At 36.6% G+C, this 22620-nt stretch overlaps 1 protein-coding gene across 5 annotated transcripts in view; it reads left to right on the plus strand.

The window, feature by feature from the left end:
• Positions 1–22552, plus strand: part of BCO2 (beta-carotene oxygenase 2) — a 36571-nt gene extending 14019 nt beyond the window's left edge. For 2 of the 5 annotated variants that reach the window (XM_010986159.3, XM_031443724.2), the window contains exons 3-12: positions 926–1137; positions 1347–1462; positions 2255–2357; positions 6263–6391; positions 7712–7872; positions 8806–8973; positions 17006–17143; positions 17718–17900; positions 18370–18480; positions 19578–21835. In XM_010986159.3, coding sequence (XP_010984461.3) covers positions 926–1137; positions 1347–1462; positions 2255–2357; positions 6263–6391; positions 7712–7872; positions 8806–8973; positions 17006–17143; positions 17718–17900; positions 18370–18480; positions 19578–19691 — 1435 coding nt within the window. In that variant the 3' untranslated portion in view covers positions 19692–21835. Of the gene's footprint in view, positions 1–925; positions 1138–1346; positions 1463–2254; positions 2358–6262; positions 6392–7711; positions 7873–8805; positions 8974–17005; positions 17144–17717; positions 17901–18369; positions 18481–19577; positions 21836–22417 lie in introns of those variants that run through there. The other 3 variants (XR_010378902.1, XM_064482046.1, XM_031443722.2) reach the window with 3 other exon arrangements.
• The last annotated feature ends 68 nt before the right edge of the window (positions 22553–22620 follow it).

The following is a 22620-nucleotide window of genomic DNA, read 5'->3' on the forward strand; positions in this document are numbered from 1 at the left end:
AATAATTTTCCATTGTATGTTAAATTTTGTTTATCCATTCATCTACTGATTGACACTTGGGTTGCTTCCACCTTTTGGTTATTGTAAATAATGCTGCTATAACATGGGTGTACAAGTGTATCTTTGAACCCTTGCTTTCAGGACCATAGCCTTTTAAGACAATGATGTTAGTCTTGCTTAGTCATGCTAAATAACTTTTTTTTTTTTTTCACGGAGATACTGGGGATTGAACCCAGGACCTTGTGCATGCTAAACACGTGCTCTGCCACTGACCTATATCCTTTCCACCTTAGTCATGCTAAAGATATTAAACATTCAATCTGTCAAACATATGAGAGAAAAGACTATGTAATGTTAAACCCTTTTAAAAGCAAAGCTACAAATGTTTCCTTACAAGGTTTTTATATTCCATCATTTAAATACATCATTTCCAGTGTAATTAAATGGACAAAAATGATTATCCAGTAAGGACAGTTATCTTATTTGCTTACTTTAATAGTTTTGATAAATTTGAAAAATTTTAAAGTGGAAATGTAGTATGTAAAAGATACGAAGATAAGTATTTCTAAAAGTTTTGGGACCCATTTTAATTTGGGAAATGTCAAGCATTCCATATCCTCTCATGCTGTTCTCTTGGTTATAGGGTAAAGATAGAATTATCTTAGGAGTCACCAGCTTAGGGTTTTTCTTTAGCCCTCTGAAGTGAGCTTTTTGAAAAGGGGTACGGGTCAGGGGAAGGTAAGTTGCTCTTTCATTGTTGTACTCCTGGATATCCTCAAAAGCTATCATTCCTTAATTTAAAGTTCTTTCACTAATCAGGTTGTGCCAGGAACCCGTCCCGTTTACTTATCTCTATATTTGAAGTCTCTCATTTTGACCCCATGTTTTTCTTACTAATATTTTCTATTTTTGTTCCCGTTTAAAGGTACAACCACTGGTTTGATGGAATGGCTTTACTTCACCAGTTCAAGATGGAGAAGGGCACAGTGACATATAGGAGCAAGTTTCTACAGAGCGATACATATAAGGCCAACAGTGCTCGTGACCGAATTGTGATCTCAGAATTTGGCACACTGGCTCTCCCTGATCCATGCAAGAGTGTTTTTGAACGTTTCATGTCAAAATTTGAGCTGCCTGGTAAGCAGCCTTTATCATGCCCATAATTTACAGGTGATAGTGATGATTCTTTAAATTATTCTGATATGTGACAATCTTTATAAATATAAATCTTGAAATATATATTTCTTGGTATGAGAGGATGTTTAAACTGTTTTCTCCCCCTGATTGTGTGCGTAGGGCCTGCTACACTAAGTTGTGGCGCTTAAATAACTTGGGTTTGGTTTCAGCAATGACTGACAACACCAACGTCAACTATGTGCGGTACAAGGGTGATTACTACATTAGTACAGAAACCAACTTTATGAATAAAGTGGACATTGAAACCCTGGAAAAAACAGAAAAGGTAAAATACAAGATTAAAATGAATATAATGGACCCTAAAATTACTTTCCATTGAACATACCTTTGAGGGTAGTAGATATCTGAAGAAGAAATTGGAGCCTTAAAGAAAAACAAAGTTACCCACTGATTCAGGTCATTGTGCACCCTCTGTCCTGGTTAGAATGGCCTGTGGGGTTGGTTTTCCTTTAAGATAATTCTAGACAACTTCTTCCTTAGTCCTTATATCTGAAGGCTAGAGTGAAGGAGAAATAGAATAGTACAAATTTACTTTGGCCAGTTCACGTTCTGCCTGGCAACAGGTAGAACTGGACTGGAGGTTATCTAGACCCACACTGCCTTCCTTCACTTAACACATTAATTAAAAGTAAAGTAACTGATACAACATTGTAAAATGACTATAACTCAGTAAAATTGTTTTAAAAAACAAATAAAATAAAATTTTGGATGAGAATTTTAAGTTTAATTCTTATTCTTTTGAACTTTACTCTCATCTTGTGATCTTGGGCAAAAAAAAAAAAAATCCTTACTGGACAATCATTTTTGTCCATTTTTTTTTTGTGCTGTTGGTGAGGTTTTGTTTGGTTTTGTTTGGTTTTGTTATTGTTGTTGTTGGGTCTCAATTTCTTTTTCATTAGTAGGAAAAATAACTTCGATTTCTCAGAGATGAGACACTAGGGCTAAAACTGTAGTTTTTATACCTTATTTTAATATTTGACACATTCCTATTGTCTTTGCATCTAAATAGAGATCTGCCCATGTAACATTTAAGTCTCTGACAATCTTCAATTTGCAGGTAGACTGGAGCAAATTTATTGCTGTGAATGGAGCAACTGCACATCCTCATTATGACCCAGATGGAACAGCATACAACATGGGGAACTCCTATGGGCCACATGGTAAATTTGGGATGGAGGTCTTTTGAAAAATAAAAGGGCATTAACTGTCTTCCCAGAGTTCTATTATGGTCAAGATATTAACATATGTAACTTCATTTGAAAGGTTCAGAAAGAAATCTCCAGAGTAGCCTTACTGAACTTAAAATAAATAAATTATCCTTAAGTTCTGTAGTCTTTTTGCACATATGTCTAGCAGCTGATTTTCTATTTGATGTTTTCCGTGTGACTCATATTTGCATGTTCCATTGTGCTTTTTGGTTGACAAGCATTGTAAGAATTTTCAGTATGAATTTCTAAAATGTGAATTTTTAGGAAGTACCATATTGTAAGTATAAGAAATTTGGAAAGCTACAGCAAAGAGATACAGAGAAGTTACACTGTCTAGTACATGGGAAGGAATTTATTTTTATCATGGGAGTAATACACCACAAAGGAAGTTAAGGTTATAGTTTGGTTGCATTCACAATCACTGATATCACATCTCTTTCCTTGTCATCCACATACTTCCCCAGCTACCTACCAATCTGTTCCAGAAAGTTCTAATGGCTAATAATGTTAGCTAACATTTATTGAGTGCCTAGTAAGTGCTGATGTTAACCATTTTTTTCCCCATACATTTTCTCATTTAATCCTTATAACAACTCTCTGAGAAACATACTATTATTATCCCCCATTTTACAGAGAAGGGCAGTGAACCTTGAAAACATTTAGGATACTTGCCTAGGCAAGCTGCTAAGTGTCTAATACCAACTTGGCATCAACCCTGAATAACACCCAAAAGCTTGCTATTAGTCACTCTGTTAGACCATCTTTTTTTTTAAATTTTTTTTGGCAGGGAGAATTAGGTTCATTTACTTATTTATTTATTTTTAGAGGAGGTACCGATGACTGAACACAGGACTTCCTGCATACTAAGCATGCGCTCTACCGCTTGAGCTATGCCATTCCCCCAAGACCATCTTAATAATTATTTATCACTGAGTACAGAAGACTCTCTTAGGACCTGCAGATTCATGTTCCTATACCCAAGTACACATTGTCTCTCTCTGTTTGAAAAGAATTGTGTAAGTGTAAATATCAGTTATTTCTGACTGTCTTAGCTGTCAGTCTATCATCCATAGCCTGTGAGGCTTTTGTATAGGGTTAACTTTTGGATGGTTAGTGTACCTTTTGGTGAGTAGTTGACTTTGTGCATTGTTCATCTCTACCTCTCCATGTTTACACATACGAGTGTATAGGAAAATGAATACTGCATCTTTTTTTTTTTTTTTTTTACTGGCTCAAGAAGAGATAGGGTACCCTGGAAGCATCATCGCTCAGCCCTCTCTCCTCTTCTTTGTTACCTGATCTCAGATAGGGATGTATTCTTCAAAGCTGTTATAGGAAACAGCAAACTTTTTTTTTTAGGTAAAATGTTTTGGCAGATGGGTAAACTGACTCATTAGTCTTTTATCCATTTTTTTTGATCATTAAAAAATCCATTTCTTCATAAATGAACCATGTTAACCAAGTATATAACTTTGTAACTAGTTCATTATATGAAAAATACTGTTTAACCATTCTGAATTATCTTTCTAAAAGAAATTGATCATTAGATCAGTGATTCTCAGCCTTTAGTGTGCCTGAGAATCACCTGGGAAGCTTCCTAGCAATGCAGATAACTGAGCTTCATCTTCAGAGACTGGGAAAGGGGCCAAGAACCTGCATTTTAACTACCCGTTCTCTCCTTATTTTGGTGCATTTTAACAAGGTCCCCAGGTGATTTTGGTGCAAGTGGCCCATGGATCTCTGAGAAACCCTGCCACCAATTATCAGAGGCTGTGCTTATTATTTTGCCTCAATTTGATGTTTACACAAAGTCTTGAAGAGTCTCCCAGAGTTAGGCTCACAGTATTGTGCAAGTCACTCCCCTGGGTGTTTAGTCTTCTGCTGAGTGTTCCCTGGGTGTCTGGCATGAGCATGAGCAAAACTCATATTTATAATGGGTTCTCAAAACATATCTATATCCCAACCTAGACCTCCCCAATATTTATATCCAGTTGCTTACCTAGCGTTTTTACTAGGATGTCTAATAGACATTACAAAATTATTTTGTTTAAAACCAAACTCTTGATCTTTCCCCCTAAACTTTCTCTGCTCAAATTGTTCCCCATCTCAGTTGATGGTAGCGCTATCCTTCCAGTTGTCAAGGTGATAACTTTGGAATCCTTTTTTATACCTATCTCTCACATCCATGTTTAATTGGTCAAAAGTAATTCCAGCAATGCCTTCAAAATATATCCAAAAGTCGACCCTTCTTGTCACTTCCACTGCCACCACTCTGGTTTGGGCTACCATTCTTTCTCATTTGAATCATTGCAATAGCTTCTTAACTAGTCTCCTTACTTCTACCCTTGTCCCACTTCAGTTTATTCTCAGCACATAAGCCAGTTTGTCCTTTTAACCCACCCCACCTCATCTCCTAGAGTTTTCTCTTTGTTTTCTATGACAGGGCCACCCTGCCTCATTGCTGTTACTTGAACACTCCAGACTTACTCTTGTCTGAGAGTCTTTGCATTTGCTCTTCTTTCCACCTGAAATGTGTTTCTCCCAGGTATCCTCAAGGCACTAGTCCTCACTTCCTTCATGTCTTTGCTCAAGTGTCACCTTCTTTGTGAAGTCTTCCCAGACCACTATAATTAAAGCTGCAAACAGTAGCCCCCATCCTTATGTACTCACTCCTAATCCCCATTCCCTGGTTAATTTTTCATTACAGTTCTTCTCATCATCTGATGCATTATGTTTTTACTTGTAAACTGAATTGTATGAAAAGTAAAACATACTTATTGTATAATTTTTTTTTTTTTTAGAATTTAAGCTTTATAAAAGAGCCTTTTGTCTATTTTGTATACTGCTGTATGCAAGTGTCTGGAATATGGTACTTAGGAATCTTAGAAGAGCACCTGGAATATAGTTGACACCCAATAAGTAGTTGCTAAATAAGTGAGTAGGGAACTATATGGTTATCTTGTTCCAAAAGAAACTTAGTGATTGTAAATTCTGTAAGTTACCTAAGTTCTTCAGGACTTACATTGGCAATTCTAACAGCAGGAAGATAATTCAATATGACCTCAATATTTGTTCATTCGTTGAATAATTTGACAAACATATGTTGTTAGTTAATCCATCAATAGCTATTTATAGTGAACCTACTAACTGCTAAGTCATTGTTTGATACTGAGGATGCAAATATGTATCAGATACAATGAAGAGTTCAGTCTACTGGGAAGTAGATAAACAAGTAGAAAATTACAGTACAATGAGATAAGTGCCATGACAGTACAGGATATCATCAGGGCATAGAGGAGGGTCACCAAATGCCTTTGGGGGGGAAGAGTCAGGAAAGACTATTTGAGGAGTGGGTGCCTGAGTTGATTCTTGAGGAGGTAGTGATAGTCCGGTGACTGACTGCGTGAGTGAATGTTGATGAGACAGGATGATATGGGACCCAAAGTAACCAGAAGACCGAAGAAAAGGAGTTGGACATAGGTACAAATGGAGATTGCAATTGTTGGGACTGGGGAGTGGGGAGAGGAACAAATAGAATTTGAGGTATTCCTGGCTGTTACCTTATGTTTTCCTATGAAGTATGGAATGAGTTCATCTTCAGAGAGATAAAGAGGAACCATTTGTGAACACTAAAATACAATAAGGAGTTGATTACTTTGTGCATGCTGTTTCAGAACTTTAGCTAATGCCTTTTATAAAGTTAATATATTTTATATATTCAGGTCTTTATGAAATATGGGTGTCATGCACATTGCATAACTCTCTTATCTACTTTTGCCTGATTCATAAGTGCAGGGGTTATCTTTTATTCTTAAAATGTATATAAAACAGTTAAGACAGGACTTTCTATATTCCAGGTTCTTGCTATAATGTTATTCGGGTTCCTCCAGAGAAAGAGGAGCCTGGGGAGACAATGCATGGAGCCCAGGTGATATGTTCTATTGTTTCTACAGAGAGGATGAAACCTTCTTACTACCACAGCTTTGGTGAGCCCCAGAATAAGGCACATTGTGATGGGGCCTGCATTAATGTCACTGTAGCAGAGGGACTAGTTTTGGCAAGTACTATGTTAATACAGTTTATCAGAGTATGGTGATGAAAGACTAGGGTTGCATTTTAACACCAGTTAAGTTTTTTCTGTTTTCTCATGTACTTCTTACCCTAGCCAACTGACTACTTGAAAAGATACAGTTATTTTAGTACAAGCCATTTCTAAAAAATTGACAACACCAATTAATTTTTAAATTGAATTTACATTAAAAATACTGACTGCTCTAGGAAACAGTTGTCAGTTTAAGAAATCATTGGCTGCTTCATAGCACATTGGGTGGGGGAGAAACAGGCTGAGATTTAGTCACGCAGCACCAACTCCACTTCAGTTCTCTTTGGAGAACAGTCTCTCCCTGCAGTCTTCTGCTCTAGGATGATACAATGAATAACCCCTAGTCATAGAAATCAGTCTGTTTGGTTTGTTTTGTATTATGTTGTACATCACTGAAGATTTAAATACAAAGGAAAGAAATGCATTCATGTATGTTTCCATAAAAGAAACTGTGGACTTTGGGTGATCATGATGTGTCAGTGTCAGTGTAGGGTCATCAGTTGTAACAAATGTACCACTTGGTGGGGGAAATTGATAATGAGGAGGCTATGCATGTATGGGAACAGGCGGTACACGGGAGATCTCTGTACCTTCCCTTCAGTTTTGTTGTGAGCCTAACACTGCTCCAAAAAATAAAGCCTTAATTTAAAAAAAATGACCATAAAATTTACAGAATTCAAAACTCTAGGTAACTTTAAAGCCCAATAATAATAATCACACAGCAAAAGATTTTGACTATATTTTGGGGGGAAATTCATATTTCATATAGATAGCTTCATTTTTTTCTCAGAATATTTATCTTCCGCGTTCTAAAGCTTTATAACCAGTCTGCTCCTGGATCCTTACCCTCACTATAAATGACAAAAGGATTAAGGAATAAAGGTCCAGATCATAAATGACACTTTAATATAATATGCCTTTACTTTGTTCCTAAACCAAAACAATTCGAAGAGAAAGATAGAAAAAAAGATAAAGAGCAAGTTGAGGGCATTCAACTCAAGCCATTCTAAGCAGTTCCCTTTTTTATATAGGAACAGAAAATATGTACAGCAAAGCTGGGAAATGATGAGGAATTATTTCTGACCAGTGTTTGTTTAGGTCAGCACTGATACGTCCAAGCATTCAGACAGGTCACCATAACTGTCACACTTCAGACAACTCTAGTTTGCTAAATAACATTTTATTGTTTGCCCGAATCTTTTAGGAATGACAAAGAACTACATAATCTTCATTGAACAGCCTCTAAAGATGAATCTGTGGAAAATCATCACTTCTAAAATCTGGGGAAAGGCCTTTTCAGATGGAATAAGCTGGGAACCCCAGTATAATACACGGTTTCATGTGGTGGATAAGCACACTGGTCAGGTGGAGAATTTTGAGTGTATTTAGCATGAAAATAATTGTACATGAAAGCAAATTTCCATATGATTGATTTTTTTCTACCTTCGCCAGGCATTAGTTGCATGACATTCTTAATCAAGGATATTACCTTCTTCCATAGGTAGAGCTGGTTATTTATTAATTAATACAGTGGATTTTGCATATTAGAAAATTGTAAGAAATGGTTTTATGTTTTACATTATCTGATTCAATTAAAATGACATCTAGAAAACCCTCTTAGCATCTTAGCATGTATTTTTCCCATATAATAATATTTGCTAAAGACAATGCTCTTCATGCAGAGGTCTTCTGTAACTTTTGCAGTGGTATTTTTATTAGTTGTTTCCATTGACTTTTTGACATGTAAATATGATAATCCTACCAGAGTTCAAAGTACATTGGTTAAATATCTTTCTGTGTACTCCTGATTAATAGTACTATTATATTTGTCTACTTTTTACCTCTCTAAAGAAACAGTATCCTAAATTTACTGGACCCTAATTCCATTACCAAAAAATTCCCATTTTAGTAATGAGTACACATTTCAAAGAATTAGTCACTTAATTTATCATAAGCTCCTAATAGAAGTATTTTCTATTGAACCATGTGGTTAAGAGTCCAGGATTTATTTATCCTTTACAACATTGGGCCTTCACAACAATATTTCATGAGAACTTTTAAGTTGGTTGTGACAGTTGATTGATCAGATAGTCCCAGTTCATTGATTAGTGTAAGATGAGATGACTTTAAATCAAAGCATATTGGCTTTTACATTCCAAATTCTACTTTTTGCATCTACCAGGCCTGTCACTTAAAGGGGGAGAAATCTTCTTAATTTGAGCTTTCTGGATCTGTACCCTAAAGGAAATAAAATAAAATAAAATGTCTCTTTTTCATTGTTTGTGTTTTCCCCTGCAGCTTCTTCCAGGGATGTACTACAGTAAACCTTTTGTTACTTTTCACCAAATCAATGCCTTTGAGGACCAAGGCTGTGTTGTAATTGATTTGTGCTGTCAAGATGATGGAAGAAGCCTAGAAGTTTACCAGCTACAGAATCTTAGAAAAGCTGGAACAGGGCTTGATCAGGTAAAAACCTCATTTGTCAGGGGCTGTCAGAATAATTTTGATCTTGTCAAGTTCTGGTTTGGGTTCAGAATTAGCTGTTTCTCTTACCTCTTTGGCAAATTAGGAGGGAGAAGTGTTTTAAAGCATTGAAGTTATAATTGTGGCATTTATTTAATGATCTTATATTCAGTAATGCTGTAATTACACTTATAAATTCTAATAATTTATAGATTCTTTTAGATTTTGAATATCTACAGTTTTCCCAGCATCATTTATTAAAGAGACTGATCTTTTTCCATTGTATGTTCTTTGCTCCTTTGTCACAAATTAATTGTCCACATATGTATAGCTTTATTTCTGGGCTGTCAGTTCTTTTCTATTTATCTGTGTGTCTGTTTTTCTGCCAACACCATGCTGTTTTGATTGCTATAACTTGGTAATATGATTTGAAATAGGGAGCTTTGTTTATTTTTCTCAGGATTGTTTTGGCTATTCAGGGTCTTTTATGGTTCTATACAAATTTTAGGATTTTTTGGTTTTATTTCTGTGAAATATATCATTGGAATTTTGATAAGGATTGCATTGAATCTCTATATAGCTTTAGGTGGTATGGACATTTAAACAATGTTAATTCTTCCAATCCATAACCAAAGAATATATTTCCATTTCTTTATGTCTTCCTCAGTTTCTTTCAGCAATGTCTTATAGCTTTTTAGTGTGTAATCTTTCACCGCCTTGCTTAAATTTATTCCTAGGAATTTTATTCTTTTAGTTGCAATTGTAAATGGGATTGTTTTCTTAATTTCTCCTACTGCTAGTTCATTGTTAGTATATAGACATGCAACAGAGTTTTGTATACTAATATTGTACCTTGCAACTTTCCTGGATTTATTATTTCTAACAGATTTTGTGTGTGTGTGTGTGTGTGTGTGTTCTCCTATGGGGTCTTTAGGATTCATCTGCAAGTAGTAACAGTTTTACTTATTCCTTTCCAACTTGAATGTATTTTATTTCTTTATCTTGCCTAATTGCTGTGGCTAGGACTTCCAATACTGTGTTAATAAGAGTGATGAGAGTGGGCATCCTTTTCTTGTTTCTGATCATAGAGGAATAACGTTCAGTTTTTCACCATTGAGTGTGATGTTAGCTGTAATTTTGTCATATATTGCCTTTATAATGTTGAGGTATATTTCTTCTGTACCTGTTTTATTTGGAGTTTTTGATCATAAATTGGTGTTGAATCTTGTCATTTTTTTCCTGCATCTATTGAGATGATCATATGATATTTATACTTCATTTTATTAATGTGGTATATTACATTGATTGATTTGTGGTTGTTGAACCAATCTTGCATCCTTGAAATAAATCCCATTTGACTATTGTGTATAGTCCTTTTAATGTATTGTTGTATTCAGTTTCTAATATTTTATTGAGAATTTTTGCATCTGTGTTCATAAGAGATATTGGCCTGTAATTTTCTTTTTTTTGTGTGTTGTCTTTGCCTGGTTTTGGTATCAGGGTGGTGTTGGCCTTGTAAACATGAGTTAGCACATAGTCCCTCCTCTTCAGTTTTTTGGAAGAGTTTGAGAAAAATAGGTATTAAATCTTGAATGTTGGTAGAATTCACTTGTGAAGCTGTCTGGTCCTGGGTTTTTGTTTTTTTGGCAAGTTTTTGATTACTGTTTCCATCTCCTTACTAATGATTGGTCTGTTCAGATTTTCTTTTCATGATTCAGTCATGGGAGGTTGTATGATTCTAAGAATTTATGCACTTTCTAGGTTGTCCAATTTTTTTTGGCATTTATAGTGTTCTCATAATCTTTTTATTTCTGTAATTGTAGATTACATTGTAATTTCTTATCTTTCATTTCTGATCTTATTTGAAACTTCTTTTTTTCTTAATCTAGCTAAAGATCTGTCAGTTTTGTTTACCTTTTCAAAGAACCAGCTCTTAGTTTCAGTGATCTTTTCTATTGTTATTTTAGTCTCGATTTCATTTATTTCCACTCTGGTCTTTATTACTTTCTTCCTTCTACTGACTTTGGAGTTCATTTGTCCTTCTTTTTCTAGTTTCTTTAGGTGTAATTTATATTGTTTATTTGAAAATTTTCTCGTTTCTTGAGGTAGGCCTCTCTTGCTGTAAATTTTCTTAGTACTGTATTTGCTGCATCTGACAGACTTTGGTATGTCATGTGTTCATTTTCATTTGTCTTCAGGTACTTTTTGATTTCTCTCTTGGTTTCTTCCTTGACCCAATTGTTGTAGCAGCATGTTTAGTCACCATATATTTGTGATTTTTTTTCCAGCTTTCTTCCTGTAGTTTTCTAGCTTCATACTGTTGTGTTTGGAGAAAATACTTAATATGAATTCAGTCTTCTTAAATGTAGTAAGACCTGTTTTATGTCCTAATATGTGGCCTATCCTTGACAATGTTCCATGTTAACTTGAGAAGAATGTGTGTTCTGCTCCATTTGGATGGAATGTTCTATATAGACTTGTTAAATCCATCTGGTCTAATGTTTCATTTAAGGCCACTGTTTCCAGGTTGACTTTCTGTTTTGATGTCACCATTAAGTTCCCTACTATTATTGTGTTGCTGTCAACTTCTCTCTTTAGGTCTGTTAATAACTGATCTATATATTTTGGTGCTCCTATGTTAGGTGCATATATATTAATAGCTATTATGTCTTCTTAGTGAGTTATCCCCCTTGGTCATTATATAATGTCTATCTTTGTCTCTCACTACCTTTTTTGGCTTGAAGTCTATTTTTGTTTGACATGAGTGTGACTACATCCACTTTCTTTGGCTGCCATTTGTTGTTTTTTTAAAATCATCTTTCATCTCTTTACTCTGAACCTATGTTTGTCTTTACAGCTGAGATATCCTAGAGGCAGCATATAGTTGGGTCTTTGAAAAAAAAAATCCAGCCAGCTACTCTGTGTCTTTTGGCTGGTGAATTCAATCCATTTACTTTTAGGGTGATTGCTGATGAATGAAGACTTAGTACTTCCATTTTATCTGTTGTTTTCTGGTTGCTCTGTATCTCTATTGTTTCTTTTTCCTTGTGATTATGTCAGCTATTTTAGTTTGGTGGTTTTCTATGATGTTTTTCTCAGTTCTCTCTCTCTCTCTCTCTTTCTCTCTTTTTTTTTTATGTTTCATGTCTCTGCTCTAGATCTATGTTTTGTGGTTACCATAAGGTTTGTATAAAACACTTCATGGATAAAAATAGTTCTTTTTCTCCTGATGGAAGCTTCATTTTCCTAAATGGGTTCTGTCCTTTTCCTCTTCACCTTTTATGTTTTGTCTCAAGTTATCTCATTTTATGATGTGAGTTTATCACCAAATTGAAGTAGCTCTAGTTAAATTTACTGCTTTTTTCCTCTTAAACTTTATGCTGTAAGTAAGTGTTTAACAACCTATTCTGATATAGAGTTGCAATTTTATGATTCTGTCTGTTTATGACTTTAAAGTTTTATGTACTTTTTCCTTTTTGTTTCAGATAGAAGAGCTCCTTTCAACAATTCTTGTAAGGCAGGTTTAGTGGGGCTGAACTCTCTCAGCTTTTGTTTATTTGGAAATGCCTTTGTTTCTCCTTCATATCTGAAGGATATCTTTGCTGGATAGAATATTCTTGGGTGACAGTTTTTATCGTTTGCTATCTTTAGTATATCATTCTACTCTCTTTTGACTGTAGGGCTTCTGCTAAGAAATCTGCTGGGTAGCCTAGTTCTGTTGTAGGTTACTCTCCTTTTTCCCTGGCTACCTTAAAAAATTTGGGGGGGTGGGCATTGACTTTTAAGAGTTTTAATACAGTGTATCCTGGAGAAGGTCTTTTTGCTTAGGTGTTATCTTTACATCATGGACTTGTATCTCTAGTTGTCCAGGTTTGGGAAGTTCTCAGCTATTATTTCTTTAAATTCTTTGATCCTTTCTCTTACTCTTCTCCTTCTGGGAAACCCATTATCCTTATGTTACCTTTTCTAATGAAGTTGGCTAGTTCTTGCAGAATTCTTTCATTTTTTTAAAGATTTCAGTTCCCTTTTTTTTTCTATCTGTATAATTTTAGATTTCTGTCTTCAGGCTTGCTAATTCTCTTTTCTGTGTGGTCTGCTCTATTTCCAGTGCTTCCTAGTGTATTCTTTATCTTATTCATTGAATTCTTCAGCTCCAGAATTTCTGGTTGCTTCTTTTTTTTTTTTTTTTTTTTTTATAGTTTCAATCTCCTTGGTAAAGCATTTCTTCTGTACATTAATTTTATTTCTGAGCTCATTGAACTGCTTTTCTGAGTTTTCTTATTGCTCACTGAGTTTCTTCAGAACAACTATTTTGAATTCCTTGTCATTTAAATCATAGTATTCTATGACTTTAAGTTTCATTTTTGGAGATTTGTTATTTTCTTTTTGTGATACCGTGTTATCATGGTTTTTTATGGTGCTTGATGAGTTGCAATAGCTAGCATATTTGAAATAGCAAACACCTTTCTTCCTCAGGTAAAGCTTTTCTTTTTTTTTTTAACTTGATTTTAGCAATTCAACAGATTAACTTATTGGAGGCTTTTCTTTTGTTAATAGGTAGGTGGCACTATAGCACAAGTTTTTGGATTCTCTTACTTGAGCTGCCTCTGGTCATATTTGAGAATCAGCACTTTTCCATTCTGTACCGCCTCTGTGAGAGTTGTTGTCTGGTGTCCTTGCCATTGCTTGTGCCTCCAGGGTCACTGGTGCCTTGCTGCTGCTGGTGTCACCGATGCTGCTGCCTGGGGCACCAGGATGACAGGTGTCTCTGCTGCATCTGAGGTTGTCTATGTTGCAGGTATTGGTGCTGTTGGGAGAGGGAGGTGGTGGGGGTAGCCAGGGTCGAGGAGCCTCTACAGTGTCTGGGATTGTTGGGTTCCCAGGCACCACCACTGTGGATTGGGGCTGGAGTGTGGCCGCCTCTGTGGCTGGAGGGACCAGGGTCCAGGCCCTGCTGGTGCTGCTGCTCGGATCCCTGTGACTGTGGGTACTGCTGCAGTCTGGAGGCTGGAGTCATGTGGGCTGCCTCCTCTGCTGTTAGGGGTCCTCTGGGGCTTTGGGTTTAGCTGCTGTGAGTGAGGAGTCGGGATTACTGGCACCATCTCTGCTTTTCCCTCAGTTCTGCCTCTTCTGTGTGTTCCAGTGCACCCACCTCTAGGTGTACAGATGTGTGGAACTCTCTGGCATCCCAATGTGTTAGGCAGAGAACCTTTGTTGAATTATGATTGTTTTATTGGTGTAGATTGAAAGGGAGAGACAAACCGAGCATCTCATGCTGCTGTGAGGCTGATGTACACCTACTTGTTTACTAATAATTTTTCTGATGGATGAATGCTGGATTTTATCAAATTTTTTTCCTGCACTATTGGAAATACATTGATTGATTAGAAAATATTTATAACAACCATTGATTGATTTTTTAATATTAAGCTAGCCTTCTACTCCTGGACCAAATTCCAATTGGCTGCAGTGTTTTTTTATTTTAATATATTCCTAAATTTGCTTTGTTAATATTTGTTTAGGATTTTTGGCATCTATTTCATGAATAAGATTGACCTGTAATTTTTATTTCTTACAATATTTTTGTTAGATTTTGGTATTAGGGTTTTGCTGATCTCATACAGTGAGTAGGAAATTGTTTTCTTTTCTGTTCTCTGCATGAGAATGTGTAAGATTGACATTATTTCTTATTTCTTAAATTCAACAGTAAAGCCATATGGGCCTGTAAATTTCTTTATAGGTAGATCTTAAATTACGAAGTATGTTTCTTTAATAGTATAGTGTTATTCTGATTCTCTTATTTCTTATTGTATCAGATTTGTTAGTGTTTTTCTAAGAAATTTATTCATGTTATCTAAAATTTCAAATTTGTTGACCTAACATTATTCATGATTATCATTCTGTGTTTAAAAAAATGTATGTAGGGTTAATTAATAGCCCCTGTTTTTATCTCTCATATGGTTGTTTTTGCTGACTGTCTTTTTTGTTTGTTTAGTTTTGCCAGGAGCTTATCGATTTAATGAGTCTTTTCAAAAGATCATCTTTTTGAGTTAGTTGATCTTTAATGTGTTTGTTTTCAGTGTCATCAATTTTTGCTATTATTTTTATTTCCTTTTTCTATTTTCTTTGTGCTTAATGTGTTCCTTTTCTGACTAAGGATATAGAAACTTAGTTTGTTATTTTTTTATCCTTTCCCTCCTCAACATATACCTTTGGGATGATACGTTTCTTTTTAGCAGAGCATTCCCCAAGTTTTGAAATATTTTATTTTTATTACTTTTCAGTTAAAGTATTTTCTAACTTTCATTCAGATTTGTTCTTTGAATTTTTTAAAAAATTTTCAAACAAATGGAGATTTTTCTAGTTATTTTTCTGCCATTGATCTCTAGCTTAATTTTGTATGATTTGAAAATTTATGAGATTTATTGAGATTTGCTTTATGGCCTAGCATAAGATTATTTAAAAAATATTTCATGTGCATTTAAAATAATGAATTCTGAATTTTGGATGTAGTGTTTTATATGTCAATTAGGTTACATTTGTTAATAATATTATTCAAATCTTCTCTATTCTTATTGATCTCCATTGTATCAGTTATCATATAACATGAAAGGTATATTAAAGTCTTTCGCTTAGAATACACATTTTTCTGTTTCTTCTCATAGTTATGCTAATTTAAATTTACACATTTTAGTGCTCTGTGTGCATACAAATTTAGAATTGTTTTCTCTTCCTGGTTTTTTGAATATTTATCTCTGAGTAATCCTTTTTGCCTTAAAGTTTACTTTTTTGCTTAATGTTTGCATGCTGGAACTTTCCCATCCTTTTACTTTTAATCTTTCTGAATGTGTACCATGTAAGCAACATATAATTTAAAAATCTATTATGCTGACTTCTTGACTTTTAATTGGGGCATTTTGTTGAAATTTACATTATGTATATTTTACCATTTTAATCATCTTTATGTGTATAAGTCAGTGACATTAAATACATGAACAATGTTTTGCAACCTTTATCACTATTCATTTCCAGAACTTTTTCATCATCCCTAACAGAAACTCTATACCCATTAAATATTGACTTCCTATTCCCCGCCTCCGCAGCCCTTGGTAGAATTTATTCTACTTTTTCTATGATTTTGCCTATTCTAGGTACCTCATGTAAGTGGAATCATACAAGATTTGTTCTTTTGTGTCTGGCTTATTACATTTATCATAATCTTTTCATAAGTCATCCATGTTGTAATGTGTATCAGAATCTCATTCCTTTTAAAGATTGAATAATATTCCCTGTATACATATGTATATACATATATATACACTACATTTTGTTTATTCATCTGTTGGTGGACATTTGGGTTATTTTCACCTTTTGGCTATTATGAATAATGCTGTTATGAACATTGGTGTACAAATATATATTTGACTCTTTGTTTTTGATTCTTTTTTGGTATATACCTAGAAATGGAATTACTGGACCATATGTTAATTCAATATCTAACTGTTTGAGGAACTGCCAAACTGTTTTCAACAGCAGATGTGCAATTTTACATTTCCACTAGCAGTGCACAAGGGTTCCAATTTCTTCATATTCTAACACTTGTTGTTTTCTGGGGTTTTTTTTTGTTTGTTTGTTTTGATAACAGTCTTAATTTCTAGTCACTTACCCTGCAGTACGTTCTTGATGGCACTTATCACTGTCAGACTTTGGGCTATGTAATCATTTGTTCCTTTGACACTACTTAAGTAACATATATTTTAGTTCTTATCTATTACCATTCTTTCTCCACTGGAACATAAGTTCTGTGAGGCCAGAGACTGCTTTGTTCACTGCTGTATTCCCAGTGTCTAAAACAGTGCTTGGCCTATTATCAGTACTCAACAGATATTTGTTGAGTAAATGAATGAATGAAAATAATCATTTATGCAGTTACTTAGAAATGCCAATAATGTTGACTGAATCTAAATTATTGGGACATGCTGTTATCCTATTAATGACAATTTTCTTTATTTCTTTATTTCTCTCTCCTGAACAGGTCTATAATTCAGTAGCTAGATCTTTCCCTCGAAGATTTGTTTTGCCCTTACATGTCAGTCTGAATGCCCCCGAGAGAGAGAACCTCAGTCCGTTGTCCTATTCTTCAGCCAGTGCTGTGAAACAGGCTGATGGAAAGGTATGCTATGAATGGACATTAGACTAAGACTTTGAACTTTAGTGGTGTTACTTTATTCATTGGCTGTTCTCCACAATGTTTGGTGCCCAGTAAGTTTCATAGCGTTGAGCTGAGCAGGGTAAGGTCATGGAGCATGGCCTGCAAAAGAGTTGCAGAATTCTGGCTGGGGGGGAGCATTGTATTTATCTAACCCTTTTGTGTTTTGAAACAGGTATATGCAACTTTCTAATGGTTGTGGAATATCTAAGTATTTGAGATTGGTGTTGACCATCCCCAACTTTTAGATATTTGCATTTACACATCATTGTGTAGCTATCAGTGTTTTAGCTTTAGTAGAATAAAAGTCCACTTCCACTTCCACCTCCTATGCCATCTGACAGCTTAGTCACAAACCCCCATAATCTTTTATGCATTCATACACGTGATGAAAAGAGGAAAAATATAAAAAGTGACATAGAACCTCAGTTTCAAGCCCTGTCACAAACTCTTACAGGGTGTTAGCCTCCTCACTGACCTATGCTGAAGAAAGTAAGAATTAAGCGATCACTGCAAATCCTTTTGTGACCTCTTTTAGATTTGGTGCTCTTATGAAAATCTGTATCCCGAGGACCTAGAAGAAGAAGGAGGTGTTGAATTTCCCCAGATCAACTATGGCCAGTTCAGTGGCAAAAAGTATAATTTCTTCTATGGATGTGGCTTTCGGCATTTGGTGGGGGATTCTCTGATCAAGGTTGATGTGGTGAACAAGACACTGAAGGTAATGAAAATCTCTTTCTTCTCTGAACTTGTACAAAACCTGCTCTGCCCGTAAAATTAATTTGTTTTGTTTAAGGTAGGTATTGAGATTCTTTAATATTTAAGCAGCTCAGCCACTTACTTGTATTAAGTTTAAGAACCACAGAGTCATGTAGGTTAGGGTTTATTCCCTGTAGGGAATCTAAATGAACCACAAGCCCAGAAAAATAATTCTATGCTTGATGGTACTTTGAGAGAAATCACGGGACACCTCTATTTAAGGCTGAAGGGAAATTATAATTACACCAGTTGTGCTTGGTGATGCAGCTGCAAGAGCCCCGTCTCCTGTATGCAAGTCAGTAAGCCTGGTTCTTCTACTGCTGGACTGTTATGTTGACAGTCAGATTCACGCTGGGAGTGACAAAAGCTGTAGAAAACTTCCAGCTCATAGCTAGTCTTTTATCAGATCCTTTTTTTTTGGTGACTTACAGGTTTGGAGAGAAGTTGGCTTTTATCCCTCAGAACCTGTTTTTGTTCCAGTACCAGGAACAAGCGAAGAAGATGGTGGGGTTATTCTTTCTGTGGTGATCACCCCCAACCAGGTAAACATATTTCTGTCACTAGTCAGAAAGAAAAGTAGCGCTGAGCCTTTGAGGGTTATATGTAGTGATGCTGTTGATAGTTTATTTTGATTCCAATATGGCACCTTTTCCCTTTTCTTCCTCTCCTTATTATTTATATACCCTTTCATCATAGTTCATACTTTAATACTGTTTTAAAGTTGTATTTGTAGAACCATAATAATAATTTACACTTGCACAGGAATTTATTTACAAACTACGTTCACACAAATTATCTTATTTAGTCATCAAAATAGATTTCTGAGATACCATTTTACACATGTGAAATCTGTAGCTTAAGGAAGTCGAAAGAGACTTGCATTAGATCTCATAGTGGTAAAGCCAGTATTTAAATCTCAATCTCCTGAATTCTGGTCTAATATTTCATACCACCATCTGTGCTGCCGATTTTAACTGAGTGACCCAAAAATCAAATGTGGTAGACCCTGACCTAGTGCGTCAATAATGTCGATCAATCTAACTTCTCGTCTAGAACAAATAGGTTCACTTTGAGTACCAGCTCTGATCAATTATTAGTGGCTGCCTGGGGTGTAGGATTCTGAGGCTTTTTAAGGTTTGGGGAGAAAAGTGCTGTTAACAATTAGTAATGTCTGCCATGGACTTAGGAGGACTTAGTCCTCATGCCATGTATGTGCCACTCCTGTAATTAGACCAGGGCAAATCTCAGTCTGCTTTGCGGTGCTTCTTTTTGAATAGATCCAGATTAACACAAAATAGAGGCATTTCTATTTTGAAAGAAAGAATTTTTAGGTTTCTTAGGAGATTGAAAAGGGGCATGGATCCTTAAACCCAAAGAGATACTATGAAGGTGCTTGATATAAACAGCTTAGTTTCTTCACTCTAGATAGGAACTTCTTCAGCCACAATTTCCTTTTCATTCCAGTTTATCATTCTGCAGACGTTTAGTGAATGACTAGGCATGGCACTATGCTAGGTGCTGGGGATAGATATGAAGATGAATAAGACATGGTCTCTTCCTTAGGAGTTTTACAGCCCCGTGGGGGAGACAGATTTTTGATGGGAAAAAAAATTATCTTCTATTGTCTTTCCTTCTCTAGAATGAAAGTAATTTCCTCTTAGTCTTGGATGCCAAGAACTTTGAAGAACTGGGCCGAGCAGAGGTGCCTGTGCAAATGCCTTATGGGTTCCATGGCTCCTTCGTAACCATCTGATGGAACCACCACAGGGTCTGGGAACTAGGTTTGAAATAAATGTGCTCTGTACAAAAGCGAAAGCAAAAGGTGCACCTTACCATCCCAACCTTAGACATCTAGTTTTAAAATTTCTGTTAAAAATGGAATTCATGAAATCATTATGGCTTTATATTTTCTTAGAGATCTTCCCTGAAAACATTAAGCAAGTGTTGATACAACCTTTGAAGAGAATTTTAAGTATCTATTTACTGGATATATCTTCCTCTAGGTAAGAAGAACACATGAAAGAAAAACTAGAACTGGGTCATTATCACCACCAGATTGGTGGGGACAGAGGTTCCCATACTTGGGAGAAGAAATACACATAACCATAGGTGGTAGAACATTGTCTGAAAAACCCCTTGTTTATTCCATGACAGCCTGCCTGTTGGCAGTGGTCCTAAGGTATCACAGAGAACAGGAAGCCAGCTATGTCATGCTTGGAGGCTTCTTCTAAACTGGCTGTTCCTCTGCTTCCACAGCAGGTGCCACTGCAGTTGAACCACCCGCTACCACATCCCTTCCCACCCCAGATTAGCCTTGGGAGGGTGCTGCCTGGAGGGGCATTGTTTAACATCAGGCATTTCTTCAAATCTCCAGCCTTACAGTTCTTCAGAGATTGAGGAACAGTTGGTAGTTCTTCATCTAGTTGGGCAGCAGGTGGCGTCTAGACCTTCTAATCTCCACATCTCTACATCCCCATCATTTTTACCAACAGTCCAGACCAGCCAAGATCTGTCACTTAAGCCACATGATAAAATCCCTTTTCCCCTTTTCCTTCAGTTACACTCCTTTCTTCTGCTGAACTCCCACCCAGGGCCAGTTAAACTGTGCATCTCTATGTGCCTGTTGAGTGTGGCTGGAGGGGCGCCCCGGACGTGTAGTTTGGGGCGATGTGAACGCATTAGGCTCACTGCACAGTTGTAGAGCAACACAAGTTCTTCTCAGTTTTCCTTCAGAGTTATTATAAATGATGCAGACCCTGTTCTCTTTAGTGAAGTGTCCCATACATACAGATGCCACATGCTGGGGTTTACCTTGTGGCCATAAAGTAAAAGCTCTGAGTTTTGTGGCTGGGTTGGTGAGTCACAGAACAACAGCAATAGATACGGAATGGCAGGAAGATGTCTAAACGGAATGAATACAGTGGATGTGGGAGCTCAGAGGCTGAGACAACCACAGACCATAAATCCCCCGTTACTTCACAGAAGGCTTCGAAAAGGCATTGCACTTGCACCCTCTCCTCCCTCCCTGAGATGAGACATGAAAGTTTGATTCAGATCTTATCTGGTGAATGAAGGAAACTCCAGTCGACATCTGGGAGTTACACAGATATTTTATAATCTAGGTGCATATGGCTGGTAATCCAGTGTAGAAAGTTCTGGAAATTGAATGAACTCAAAGCCTAGGCAGGGCCTCTTCCTCTCCCTAAGTCCAACTCATCACTGGACAGTGTCCCGAGACTCAAGGAAAGGGTGTATAAAGTGCACAAGTGAGGGGAAAAGGAATTAGGGTGCACCCTAGTGACCTTATCTTAATTACATCTGCAAAGACACAATTTCCAAATAAAGCCATATTCTGAAGTACTGCAAGTCGGGACTTCAACCATTTAACTTTGTGGGGACACAATTCAATCCATAACAGGATGACTGAGAGTGAATTTGGTGAGTACCTTTATACAGAATTAGCTTCAACAAAATAGAACAAGAACTCTGCAAATGCAATTACATATTTTATTGAAGCAAAGAAGTAAAGCAATTTCTCAGAAATTCTTTCCACTTTTAACCTTTTACTTTATTTTGATTGTTTAAACTGTTTTAGGAACAAATTATTTGTGTAAACACTAGAGTATCTCTGATGCAGTCAATGCCTGGGAAACATTGTTTATATTGTAAGTGATCTTGGGTAAATTCACGTATCTGGGCCTGTTCTTTCTTTAAAGTGAGAGGACTGAACTAGATTTAGACTCTTATTTCAGAAATTTCTGGTTTATAATTATTCGAAGTTCTTTTTTTACAGCCTGGGGGGGAGAGGAGAATATTTGAAAATGTGTGAGGAATTTTTGCCATATAACATATTAATAATTTAATGCAGAACAAACAATAAACAGCTGAAGACAGACACTTTAAGGAAACCATCATTGGGATTTATATCTCCGCCACTCCAATGATTTTAACTGTCTTTCCCAGTGCCTGGAACAGTGCCAGGCACATAGTATGTACTCAGTAACTATTTGATAAAAGAGTGACTGGCAGGAGGCGACACGGTGCATACTGGAAACGTGTGTGTGTGTGTGTGTGTGTGTGTGTGTGTATGGGTGCATGTGTTTACCCTGTGGCAACCCAAAGTGATAAACGGGCGACGGTGCATACTGGAAACTGGTGTGTGTGTATGGGTGCATGTGTTTACCCTGTGGCAACCCAAAATGATAAACGGGCGACGGTGCATACTGGAAACTGGTGTGTGTGTGTGTGCATGGGTGCATGTGTTTACCCTGTGGCAACCCAAAGTGATAAATGGGCCTGTGCATGCATGTGGCTAAAAACAGCTTGAGAATTTCATTACGGACAGTCCAAAGGTGGTAGCGTCTGTGAAAGTCACGTGGTCCTACACGTGCCCTCAAATTTCTTCTCCCTTTAAGCTTTAAGTAGACTGGGCCCCGGGAGTAACCAGGGAAGTTACTGGAGGTTTCTATTGTAACCCAGGGTTTTCTAGAAGAGAGAGGGAGAGGCGGCTCAACGAGGTCCCTCTCGGACCCAAAGCAGGCCCAACCAGGCTCACCCTAACCGCGTGACGTGGCCTCAGGTTTAGCGGACATAAAAAGACCCCACCCACCGTATCTGGCCGCTCTGAGGCATGCACAGCTCTCTGAGATCTTGCTCTCCGAAGAGACTGGGGTAGAAGGGAC

This window comes from Camelus dromedarius, chromosome 34 (genome assembly GCF_036321535.1).
Source record: "Camelus dromedarius isolate mCamDro1 chromosome 34, mCamDro1.pat, whole genome shotgun sequence".
NCBI lineage: Eukaryota > Metazoa > Chordata > Mammalia > Artiodactyla > Camelidae > Camelus > Camelus dromedarius.